Consider the following 13,522-nt stretch of genomic DNA (forward strand, 5'->3'; position numbering starts at 1 on the left):
CTTCCAATTTCTTGGAAGAGCATCTTGAGCTATTTGAGAAACGAATGAGGGTGTGTGGATCCCTTCAACTTCGAACGTCCTGAATCAGAGAGTGATAAAAAAGCTACAAAATTGGGAATAGATTCTTACCGCGACATGTCTTCTGAGAAAGTTGAGGAGGCAAAATCCCTTTTGCTTCTCTTTTATGTTTTAAAGTCAACGTTTACAAGAATTCAGTAGATATCAGTGCAATTGCAAGGAAGAATATGTTCTGATATAATCCCTGAATAAAAAAACAACCAGCAACTCTATCAAAACAACTCTGCACCAATTCAGGTACAGTTGGCTCTTTTTTTCTTGACTTTATTCAGTTTTCTATATTAGGGCAGTATCTTGTTCTTACAAGTTGGGACATCTCTCATCCTAGCCTTCTGTGTACTTTCAGAACATTCACTCGGAACAAGATATGCATTCACTAGGATTGCGGAAACCCAAATGTCCCAGCTCAGTTCTCCAGCCGTGCATGAACTTTTTCGTAGAGCTCGCATGCGTGCAATCACACTCCCCTGATCGGCGTCCCTACTCGGCTCATTAGACTAAAGCTCAAACATGTTTATGCACGCCAAAATATCTTAGCGACAAGTTCAAATTTGCATTCCCTATCTAGATGCCCCATAAAAAAAATTCTATTACCAAAGCCCACGTTCAAGGAATTTTTCATGGTACACTAGCGTACCGTACACCCACTTTGGTTTTACAACTGTTCTATACTTGGCTGTCGTAAACCAATTTTACCATGTGTTGTGACGTTTTTGCACTCGATTGCGAACACACGTCGTAATGTTGTGCTGTACACTCCGGTATCTTAGAAGTGTCCCCCATGTTCTTATCGACCACGCAGCTCTTGAGAGCATCTCTCTTTTATGAGCAGAAAGGGGAAAGCTTTCAGAGACTTCAGATCTTACAAAATCACATGTCAGGCAATTACTTTGTAAGGACAAATCTGTTTCACTCTCATCGCATTTCACACCTTTGTGGGTGCAACCTAAGCGTCTGAGCAAACCATTTTTCTTATCCTAGAAAAGGCCATAAAAAGGCCCTCCACAAGCTACTGCAGTCTGCAGGTCCAAAGCAAGCACAAGGCAACCCACTTGCTAATTCTGTTCTCTGATCTTTCGTATCTACAGGCCCAAGTCGGCGAAAGAATAAAAGAAGAAAATTTACTTGTTTTTTTTCCTTTATCAATTAGAAGTGGGGCAACAATTTTGCAATTGGCTAGAACCAGACAGGTTCGGGCGTGGTCCCAACGTGGGTTGTTCTTGGACCACGCAATATATCGGATCCTGCTCATTAAAGAGAGCTCAGATTCGATCAAGACTCCCCCTCTCAGCTTCTTATGAAAACCGAGCCATCGTCCCAAAGACGTCGTATTATACCGTGTTGTATGTATCTCCTACACGAGATATCGCACTTGGCAAACACTGCGAAAGTTTTCGACGATCGAGGTCTATTTACTCTGTGTGTAATGAAGTGCCCGTATCCCTCTTGTTGCGTGCCGTGCGACTCGTACGGATCCAGAATCACAGCTGTCGAAAGAATTGGTGAGAATGGGGCAAAAAATAAGAAGAAGAAAAAGAGAAAGACATTCTGATGGCTCAGTCAAAGAGATCTGGGGAAGCGGAGAGGTCCCTCTCTTTGACAAATCCGTGATGAACGTGACAACTCGAGCGCAATGTGGGGTCGTTGTTTTGGTGTTTGTGGCGACGAAATTAAATTGCTTTTCGAGACCTAAGTGCCAAACAAAAAAAAGCAGAAAAAGAGACCCCCCACAGCTTCTGCTTCAACAAATGTGTAAGGTAGCCATGAAGGGTACAGAAAGCAAAATTTGTGTGTGTGTGAACACGAGCATCGATGAAACGAGGCAGAAATTGAGTTTGAAATGTGCGAAGATCATTGTATTGAATGTGGTTTTCTTGGATGTGTCGATGAGCGCAGATGCTAATTTCATAATGTCATCTGTGGGCAAAAATCCGGACGACGGAATGCGAACTAAGACGAGTTAAATAGTAAATGTAACCCGTCATGATTAGACATTATGGGAGTGGACTCGTCTTTTTTATTGGTCTATAACATAGTTGGTGTAGTGTCTCTACTGCATCAAATTTTATGAAAATTCGTGGATTTTTATTTTCTAATCTATCAAGATGTGAATTTGTGATCTGATGCCATTATATTATGCGCTTCAACTGCCTGTGATCGTTTGCTCCCTTTTCCCTCTTCTAGTTTTCCAAAAGGGTTCAGTTTTGGCACTTTCCCTCTTGGTTGTGACGAGCTGGATGCACCGACCACGATGGCCAAAATATAGCAGCGACAGTGAGTTCAGTAATTAAGACTTTCCCTGTCATAGGATCTCATCAAAGTATTGACTCATCAAATTCGAAATGGCATTTTATATAGCAAAGCTTTAGCCTGTCTAGGTCGAACTGAAGGACCAGTTTGATTCGTTCCTCTTTCGATAAATCTTTCAGAATACAACCAGACAACCACATTTTCCAATCCATAGTAGGTATTTTAATCAGCGTATGCTGAATATATAAGGTTTAGGTGCGTGGAAGAACAAGCAGAAGCAGGCACGTGGGTTTTTTAAAATGGCCGAGTGAGGTAGGTGGAGTAGGGGTGAGCGCGGTTCCAGGGTAGAACCGGGAATCGAAGAACTGGACCCGGTGGGTCCGGTTCGATTCCAGGTTCCATGGACAAAGGGTCCAGTTCCCGGTTCCCCATTTTTAGGAACCGAACTGGATCGGAACCTAGAACCGGAACCAAGAACCAGGATCAGGAATCGGATCCCTAAAGGTTAAAACATAAACTACATATTTAGTATTTCGAAACCCTAATTCCCAAATGCTCGCTTCTCCTCCTGAATCACCCGATCCTCCATCATCGTCCCTCCAAAGCTCGCTCCCGCTTCCGCTTCTGCCTCGCTCCTGCTTCCGCTTCCGCCTCGCCCTCGCTCCCGCTTCCACTTTCGCTTCCGCGGTTCTCTCCCACTTCCGCCTCGCTCCGCCTTCTTCGCTGCAGGTCCTGTGATCTCCCCACGCGGATTCGCCCTGATTATTCGGGCTCGCCGCCGTCTTCCTCCTCTGAAGCTCCGTCGCTCTGGTACGTAACGTCTTCGAACAACCCCTCGCCATTCCCGCCTTCTCTCTTTGAATTCCCGCCGTTGCTTCGGTTCATCTTTAGCATCGATCGATCGAATTCAATCACGACAATCGTGCCTGAGCTGCGTGAAATCGTGCTCTTGCGTGCACATTCATCTGGATTCATCGCCTAGTAGAAATGAGACGAGGAACGACGATGAACGGATGACGAAGCTGTTCCGAACTCGAAATTCTAGTCATTCGGTTTCGATATTCAGTCAAGATCACGCTCTTGCGCGTGATCAGAAAATGTAGGAAGCGACTGCATTGTTTTTCTGTATGGCACGAATCATGTTTTCTACTTGCTATGAAATTCGCAGTAAAATTTATATGAAGTTACCTATGAAAAAATCAAGTAAAAGGAATACATTTGCTTTGGATGTATTCACAGTGTAGCGGGAGTTTAAAAGGAATATATTAGGGCATGTGTCTTTGAGTCATTTCGTTGGGAAAGTTCCATTCAGAGGAAGGTGATTTGGAGTGAAAGCGAGGTTGCTCTAGTTTTATATCATTACTTCAGCATACGGAGTTGGAGGTTCTTGGAGCAGTTGGCTCATCCTTTAAGCTTGAAATCCTTATAAGCATAATTGGAGGATCACTAGCCCTGGTCATGTGCCTATTCCATGTAAATTAACTTTTCTAGCTTCATCTTTACTGTTTCCTTTCAGTATTGAAGGTGGTGGAGGAGCTTGGAGGAGCAACTTACTTTGATGACCAAAAACAAAAACTTTTTTACTTTGGAGGAGCTTGGAGGAGAGTATGTTTTGTACTTTTTGTTGAGAAAAATGTGACATCTTACCTTGGAATTTAAAGTCATATGTATTGCATCCCAACAATTGCTCTTTATCATTCTATCCCCTTTCTTTTAAGAAAAATGTGACTTTTCAATAACTAGTCTTTTGTATTCTTTTTTATGAATATTCATTTTCGTTTTGATTAACTAAAAATAAAATAAAATAAAAAAGAACCTGTTGGAATCTGGAACCGACCATGGAACCTGTAACAGGGTAGGTTCCAGGTTTCAAGTTCCAACGGGTAGGTTCTAGGTTCCAAAAAATGAAGAACCTGTACTCGAGGGTAGATTCCAGATGGAACCTGTGAGGAACCTGGAACCGCTCACCCCTAAGGTGGAGGGATTCCAAATGGAATCTAGCCTTTTTGTTTTTCTGCCCCTTACCTCTTTTATAACGTAAGCGTGGAGACTCAACTATTTGGAGGATCGTGAAATACTTTCTAAATGGGACATATCGTGCGGTTTGTAGATCAACATGAGCATGCCCATATCTTTCTTACACTGTAATAAACCCTATCTATCATGCCAATAGGCGTGCAATCCTATTGGTAAAGGGATTGGCGGGTGAGAAAGCTAGAATCATAAATGGGGTTTGAATCCTGCACTCTGCAAAAGTCAGTGCAAAAGTCAAAAAGTAACGAAAGTTAGAGCTACGACATATTAAAAAAAAAAAAAAACCCTATCTCTCATACTTCACTTTTGGACAACTCCTTGTCCAAACATTGCGTATTAAATAAGACTTTTATAAATTAGCTTTTACGGGAATGACCTTTACTTTTAATATTTTGACTCTTTGTAAATTTTGTAAAACTCACGCTTTGACCTTTATTTAACCCCATAGTGCTTGAAATCTTCGAAGATATTAGGATATTTACCTATTGAATCGTATATAATTCTTTCAAAAGTTAAAATATGTTTTTATAATTACCTATTGAAATTTAAAGTAAACGATAAGCGCAGACAAATGACTTGGAGGAGCATATGTTCTATATGTCGAGTTTATAACACCCTTTACTTAAGTCAAGAATAGGGATCAGCATCTACTAATTGTGTGATAATTATAACACAATAATTAAAACAAGGAAAAGCAATCAATAAATCCTAAAGTATTTTTTTGTATCCTACTCTAACTCTCAATTCACTCTCGGACTTTTGCCTTATTTCTTTGCAGAGCGTGGAAGTCGAACTCCATATCTAAAACTAAACGTCCCCACCTCTAACCCTCCCTGAGAAGGTGGCGAATCGAACTTTCTACATTTTTCCCCTTCCCAAGTAGGAAGAGTGACCAAGGCAAATCCTAGTGGTTAAATTTTAAAGTTCACCTTAATTGATTTCATCTAGATGGCTCTCCCTGTATTTATGGTTTATTGTTAAACGTCGTTGTCATTCCTACTAAGATAATTTCCACTCTGATTAATGGGGAAATAAATAATTAAAAGAAAACAACATTAACAAGAAGCTAAGCCATGCTTAATTGCCAAATATAAGTGATGTGACTTAATAACTATGTCCCACTGAGTTCGAGCTTGGTGTTGATTCACCCCACCACGTTTCTTCCTCTGAGTCCGTATCAACTCGGTGCATCATGAACACGTCTAGCTTCTTTTGCTAATAATGCTTTATAATGATAAAAGGTATATAATTGAGTCACTTCTAAGTTTTTCTCCCCAATAATTAATTTATAATCCCACACTCTCCTTGTGCCGTATGATTGGTCTTGTAATGCGCCGTCGACCCATTTGATGTCGAGTGATATTTCTCGCATAGTTGAGACAGTCGATGATACGATTGACGGCATTCGTTGAATTATCTTTGTTTTGGCTCGAAACATAGCTATTTTCTACTTGATAGTCTCACTCTCGCTTCAATATGACCATTCTCATGGTCTACGATAATTCCACAGCACATCTTATCGTTTCTTGCATACCCTTTGTACCAATAAAACAAAAGGGGAGGGGGGGAAGAACATCCTATGAAATTGACTAACAACAACAAGTGCTTTTTGTAATGGGACTATACACTTCTATGATACTTTGGATGTGCCATGTGATATCACGGCGTGTCGTGGTAATTTTTTTTTTGTCCTGCTCTAACTCTCAACTCATTCTCAAACTTTTATCTTGCCTCTTTGCAGAGTGTGGGAGTCGAAACCCATATCTGAAATTAAACGTCCTCACCCTTAACTTCTCGATGAGGTGAGTGTTGAAGCAAACGCGGAAAAACAAACACAGAACATAAAGATTTACGTGGTTCGATCATAAGGTGATCTACGTCCACGGGTGAGGCAAAACAAGATTCCACTATAATAAAAAAAAGTATAGTTTTCAGAAGTCGAAAAACGACTTAAGAAAAACCTCACGGCTCACAAATCTCTCCCAAAACGAAAATCTCTCTTAATCAATGAAAAAACCTAGCCGCGATATAAATAGAGCTTCCCAAAAAATTTCGGCCCAACCCGGAGCAAGCGAACTAAATCTCAATTTTTTCTCCACTTTTGGGTCGCACAAAAAATATGTCGGGTCGAGTAATGAACCGGATCGAGTACATAAAATTCAAGGCATATTTAACAGTGAGGAATCGAACTCCCCATCTTTCCCTTCCTAAGTGGGAAGGTGGGTCACTGAGACAAATCTCAGTGATTGTCGCCGTGATTAAGTACAAAAACATCATAACATGTGATAACCATAATGGGTCTTAATCTAGTTGCAAAAAAGTAACGGTACTAGTATGTGTCTCTCACAGAAAAATACACGGTGGACGGTATACAAATATAGTGGGGTTGTTGGGATTATCCCATCATAGTCGATCTTGACTTGAGGTTTTATATTATTTTTGTATCTTTAGAGGAGTGGTATGGGGGTAGGCTGGCTCCCAAATGAATTATTCGTTTTTTTTTGGTCGAATAAATAAATTATTCCACAAAGGGGTTTTATTGAAAAAAAAAATAGAAGGAAAATTGAACCCATTACCACCACAATTTGGAGCACAGCATGGGGAAAACCATACAAAAAAACATGGATATACTGATCTCGTGTTAGTACCATTGCCTTTTTTTCGACCGTTTTACACTTGACTAAGATGAATTGTCGTGATGTTATGATGGGTTACAAGACTCTTGTACTAGATTACGACGACACGTCGTGGAGAGGTAGGAGAGAGGCTTCTTTCCACTCTCTTTAGAACACGAATATTCTCAATACATAGTAAAAACATGAGAGGCCACGAAAGAATTTTCGATACCGACATCGCCGTACATTAAAGTTTGCGGATCAATAGAATGAGATTGAGTGTATTGAATTTTCACCGTTGACTCTTATCCTCAAAGACCCGCTCAAAGGACGTCGCCGAGTTTCACATTTACCGCATCATAACGCACAATTCGAGGGCGGCGAGAGGGCGTCGAACACACGAGCAAAAAGCCTTTCCCCGGAGCAGTATAGGCAGGTCTATAGTCAAACCCAAAAGCGAGAGAGAGAGAGAGAGAGAGAGAGAGAGAGAGAGAGAGAGAGGGAGGGAGGAATCCTGCAGCTAGGGCAAACAAAAAGAAGCAGAATCCCTTTAGATTTGGCAAAAGGGCAAGGACAAGAGGGGCAGAGGAAGATGTCCTCCTTAAATCACACTTAGCACAGCAGAAATCTTGCTGAGATTTTGAGCCTTGATGATCAGAGACATATTCCCCCTCAAACCCACCCAAAGGTGTCCCCTAAAAAGCACAATCAAATCTCCACAAAGATTTTCTTGATCTGGGGGGCAAGAAAGGGAAACCCAAGCTCAGCCCCTCCTTCAAACTATAGGACCTTTTTTACACCTACATGCTGTCCATCAATAGGCTTTTACCATGTTCGTGCCACAAGTTGGCAAAGGCATATCAGCACTTTGCTTCCCGGTCACTACATGTCGCTTACAAATTAACTGCACGTGTCGATGTCGGCTTTGGCATTACAAAGAGCACTCGGAATTAAGGAGATTCGGATTTCTCGTTCATGATCGTTTGGATCCGCTGTCCTTTGACAAATGCTCTAGAGCTTCTTGCGATACTTAAACTAAGATCGCTCCGATCGGCACGTAAACCTGCACACCTTTAAGCGTGGCTACCGGGTGCAAAACTTGTTGGCCTAGCTCAATCCTAAGTAAATTTCAGGGGGGGGGGGGGGGGGGGGGGAAGGCTAAAACCTTAGGAAATGAAAGAAGAAAAAGAAGAAGAAATGGTTTTAGGATGTCGTTAATGTATTTACATTGACTAGGCCCTCCTAAAGTGAAAGCAGAGCGTCCTCAAAACAAGGCAGGAACGTGAGCTGAGTGAGAATGCTAGCAATACATAAACTAAGACAGACATTCATTCACAAAGCCGCCATGTGAACAGTAGAATCGCAACAAGCTCGGCCACGCTAGACCCCCCAATTCCGTGATCCCAACGGAGGGATTCGACCAATTGGAAAGGAGGGAAGCAGAGAGCGGGGCCACCGATCGAGGTAGAATACCCCGTTTAGACTCGATCCATTGTGAACCCGGTGAATCACACGTATGTCAAACGAACGGCGTAATTTCATTTTACAGTAACAATGCGCGACGTGCGAGTTAGATGCATCTGGCAATTCGTGCTCACGTGTCATGTCCGAGTTCTGTAATATCATCTAGCCAGTTCCATCGAATAACATTATATTTTGCCCAATAACCGTGTTATTTCGTGTCGGACATTGCCAGGCCTTCGCGCCGCGTCACATCGGGACGTATTTGGTATCCCGTCTCGTATCTGTAGACAGGTTGTATTCACCATTCCCATTCCTAATTGCGCGCAGATGTTTCACAAAAGCGATTTCTTACCAACGAGAGTCGCTCAGATACCCCCGACGTGCGAAACAAGGCGATTCATTTCACACGAGTCTCATCACAAGGACCAAAAAAAAATCACTCCAAAATTTAATTGTAACAAAAAAAATACTCTAGGTAGGTCCTCGCGAGCAGGAATATTCAAGTCTTCATTTTTTCCATCTGTCAGATTCACCTTGTAAAACTCTTGCAATTTTTATGCTCTTCAATTTTTCAATGCACTCTCTCAATATGGTATGTGTATAATAAAATGACAAAACAAAAGGCTGATGAGAAGAGTACGCAGGCGTGTTGTGTTGTGGTGGTGATCTGTTCCTTTTCTGTGTCCCTCCAAAAACTCATCGTCCAACTCAAGAGCCACCACCAGCCGCGCCCCTCGGCCAACGCACCACTCCGCCATACATAGAAAAAGGCAAAACGAGGAAAAGGGAAGACATAACTCACGAACGGTTTGGAATTTCAGGATGGCGTGTGTGCAAATCGCAATGAGTTGAAACAGAGAGAATTCTTGACAGAGGAAACGAAGAGCAGAACCAGAGCAAGAACCTCTCTCTCTCTCTCTCTCTCTCCCTATCTCTGTCTGGCGGCGCTCGGTTCTTTTCGTTCTTTCTTCCTTTCTTGCTCTGTCTTTCTGGGTGGTGGGCGAGATATGGATTGCTGGTCTTCTCCTCTCGCCGTCGACGACGAGTTTGAGAAACTCGTTCTTAGAATGAACCCACCAAGGTACATCATGGATCCGTGCGGACCGTGCCACGTTCGTTCCCTGTTCTTGGGGTCTTGTCTCGTGTTCGCGTGTTCATTTCTTGCACCTCTGTTTCGCGGGCTCTTGTTCCTATACCATACCACCCCCCCAGCCCCCGGTTTTCCTTCCGCTTTCTTGCTGGAATTTGACCTTTTTGTTTTCGAGGTGTTGACGGGTTCTTTTCCTGTGCTTGTTTTTCTGCGGCTGGTGCTGAATTTTCAGGGTTACGGTTGATAACGAATCCAGCAAAAAGGCCACTCTGGTCAAGGTACTTAAAAAAGGTTTTTATGGTCTTCATGAATTATGTATTGTCCTGTGTATGAATTTTTTGGAATTTAGGCCGCAATTGTGTTTCGCTCGTTGTGAATTGTGTTTAGGTTGATAGCGCGAATAAGCGTGGGAGCTTATTAGAGGTGGTTCAGGTCCTGACCGATATGAATCTCATGATTCGCCGGGCTTATATTTCTTCTGATGGAGAGTGGTTTATGGATGGTGAGGCAGTTGAATTTAATTTTTCTTGTTCTTGTTCATTTGCTTGTTACTGCATTATCAATGACCGCTTTTCGTTACAATCATCATTCGCAGTGTTTCACGTGACGGATCCGAAAGGGAACAAGCTTTCTGAAGATGATGTTGTTGAACGGATTCAGCAGGTAGATCGACTGAATGGTTCTACACTTCAATTTTGCAATTTTTTGTTTTAGTGAGAATGTTTCATGAAGCACTGTGTAGAGTGAATGCATGATCTCAACAACAATGGTGACAATTTGGAAAATGGTCCTTCGTTTTTACTAAATCTTGTCTGGTAGAATTGGGGAACAATGTTTCAAGAGGATCAAAGAATGGCCATATGAGATACATAAACAGTTAAACAGAAATTGTGTTCTCTCATCTAAACGAAGCATGTAATGCCAGTCGGGAGTTGTCTGATTGGATCATCAGCATCTTCCCATATGAGCTGATGAATTCATTTGTGTCAGATGTAGTGTCTATAAAGAATCGGAGCTATAGTTGTTGTTCGCCCTGAACTTTGATGATTCAACTGCATTTTGAGCTATATCATGTGAGTTTCAATTGATATTGATGATTCAATAAACATGTGACAGTCACTGGGCCCCGGTATACGGAGTTTTCGGTCATTGAGGAGCTCTGTCGGTGTCCAAGCTGCCATGGAACACACAACTATTGAACTGACAGGGAGAGACCGACCGGGCTTGCTTTCGGAGGTTTTCGCTGTTCTGGCCAACCTGAAATGTAATGTAGTGGCTGCTGAAGTCTGGACCCACAATTCGAGGATGGCGTCAGTCGTTTATATCACCGACGAAGTGTCCAGTTTGCCAATTGACGATCCTGACCGCCTTGCTAAGATTGAGCAGTTGCTCCTATTTGTGTTGAAGGACGACAGAGATATGAAGAGGGCGAATACCGCTGTCACAGTGGGCTCCACTCACACCGAAAGGAGGCTCCACCAGTTGATGTATGCAGATCGCGATTATGACGTGGATGGTGTGGACGGAGGATCAGCAGGAGACCAGAACAAACTTTCTGTCACGGTTGATAATTGCACAGACAAGGGATATACTGTTGTGAACTTGAGAAGCCCGGATCGCCCTAAACTAATCTTCGATACGGTGTGCACCTTGACAGATATGGAATATGTCGTGTACCATGGGACTGTCATTGCCGAGGGACCTGACGCTTATCAGGTAGCAGGCCTACTAATTCCTATCCTTTGATTTGAGTTTCTGGTTGAATGCAGTTCGAAGTGCTTCAAATGTTTGTGTCAGAGAAGTTTTTTACACCCTTTGTTTGTGTTTAGTGATTGTCTATACCAAATGGCGTTCCGGTTCATCGTTCGTGCTGCTTTTTTCTTGAAGTACCCTCCTGTCTGCACTGGACTTGACAATTGTTTGGTGGTAGAATGTGTAATCTAGCAAATTCATGTGGGATTGATCTCTCTTGATATTTTCTTTACCCTCTGTTGCGCCAGGACTATTACATCAGGCACATGGATGGTTCCCCGATTAGTTCAGAGGCAGAGAGGCAAAGGGTGATTCATTGCTTGGGGGCTGCTATTAAGAGGCGAACTTCTGAGGTACAAGATCCACAGAGACTCGCGACTCGCACACGTATAATGCCCTAATGTTTCTTGATCTAAGTTCCTCCTCCTTTCGGTAAAATTGGTTTTTTCTGTTATGTAGGGAATAAAACTAGAACTCTGTTGTGACGACAGATTTGGCCTTCTGGCCGATGTGACTCGAATATTCAGAGAAAATGGTCTGTCGGTTACTCGGGCTGAGGTTACCACGAGGGGTTCGCATGCTGTGAATATGTTTTATGTGACCGATTCCTCCGGTAATCCAGTCAAGAGTGAGATGATCGAGGCTGTCCGGAAACAGATTGGCCTGACGATACTTCACGTCAAAGATGATTCCTACTCGCAGTCTCCACCACAAGACGCCGGTAAATTCTCTCTGGGAAACCTCTTCCGCTCACGGTCGGAGAAGTTCCTTTACAATCTGGGCTTGATAAAATCATGTTCTTGAGAGGTGATTTAGGAAGAATGTAGCTTTTTGCTCTAGTGCCTGTAAACAATAGGACGATTCAGGGCTCGCTCTTAGGTTTTCATTCATGACCACATCGCTTCGACCATGGTTGATCCGGGTCGGGGCTCAAGGTGTGTAGAATCATAAATTGGCTTGTAAAGCACCTTGTACATAGTTCTCTCCAGCCGCAGCTGTTGCTTTTATTGGAGGATGTTGTAAATATATTAGTTCCCCAACTTTAATCAGTCATTCAATCTGATTCTTGTTTTGTGGTTTCTCTGGATACTTTGTTGACACTCTGCTCGCATTTGGTTTTCACTTCTGAATGCTCCGACCATGTATATGGAAATACGTTTCTCCTTGTGGTCGATAGATTATTACTGAGAGTTTCTTATAGCGAAATTACCGCATAAATCCCCTGGCTAGCTCGGTCCGACAAAGGCCGAGGTTTTAACAAGAGTCTAGGCACGGTTCGCTTCCGATCTAGATGTCCTGTCCTCACTCTCTTTTGTTTTGAACCACGGAATAGTTCTTGGCCGAACATCGAGATGCCAGGGGGGATGTAGACGTTTCTTAGACGATCGAGATGGACTGTCGATGCGCGGTGTTCAATTCGAAGAGGACCTAGGCACGAGAGAGATTCCGATTGTCGAGATGCGGTTTCAAGCTAAGGCGTGATCGGGGGGGGTGGGTTTTCCCTTTCGGTCACGTGCCGCGCTCACGAGGTGGCCTTAGTGTTCTTCAGTGAACCATATGTACAGAGACAGCATCGGTCATAAAGGGAGTCGATCTCAATGGAGTCATCCAAAACTGGTCCCTAGTTGTACTTCACGCAGTGACATGAATCGTGGATATACCGGTGGGAGGACTGCCTTAATCAAAACCTTTTGGCAACAGCTCATCGACAGAGACACCCCGGGGTCTACAAAGGCTTACAGCTATCGACCCGGGTTCGTTCTGGTCGCGCCCCGCGTCGAGAAGGAACTCTATCGGCGAATTCCCTTCTTTTCCGGCGTAAATTGGGAGGAATTCCATCCGAAAGCAGCGAAAAATCGACTCGACATTGCGTCGACATCAGAGTACCAATATACTGTACCCACTCAACTAGTGGCATCACGTGTTAATTGCATCTCGATCATTCCTTATTTTCAGGGAAATGATGATTGTATGATTAGACTTCTCGTTGTTGTTCGTTTATGCCATCACATCATCCATCACTTACGACAAGGGCATCATTATGTTCCCTCTTATTCTCCAAATCATTTGTCCCCTGTACATGTACTTGCAAGCTTACAGATGCTAAGGCAAAAAGAAAAGCATGATGGAAATGGTGGATTGATCTTTTGTGTCTTCTTTAAGCCCCCTTTTGCAATCAATTAGGTCGAAGAAGACACCCTTGCCAAGTTCCTTAATTGCGCATTTTGACTTTTAGAAG

The 13,522-nt window shown here is 43.0% G+C and overlaps 1 protein-coding gene across 1 annotated transcript; it reads left to right on the forward strand.

Moving 5' to 3' along the window:
* Positions 1-9,071: 9,071 nt before the first annotated feature.
* On the forward strand, positions 9,072-12,370 carry LOC115680245 (ACT domain-containing protein ACR4-like). Its single transcript, XM_030604018.2, has 7 exons — positions 9,072-9,522; positions 9,764-9,809; positions 9,919-10,033; positions 10,127-10,194; positions 10,648-11,247; positions 11,532-11,636; positions 11,743-12,370. The coding sequence occupies exons 1-7, from the start codon at positions 9,449-9,451 to the stop codon at positions 12,085-12,087; spliced, it is 1,353 nt and encodes a 450-aa protein (XP_030459878.1). The 5' UTR covers positions 9,072-9,448; the 3' UTR covers positions 12,088-12,370.
* The last annotated feature ends 1,152 nt before the right edge of the window (positions 12,371-13,522 follow it).

Source organism: Syzygium oleosum, unplaced genomic scaffold, assembly GCF_021117445.2.
Source record: "Syzygium oleosum isolate NSW1041296 unplaced genomic scaffold, Sole_v2.1 Sole_v2.06, whole genome shotgun sequence".
NCBI lineage: Eukaryota > Viridiplantae > Streptophyta > Magnoliopsida > Myrtales > Myrtaceae > Syzygium > Syzygium oleosum.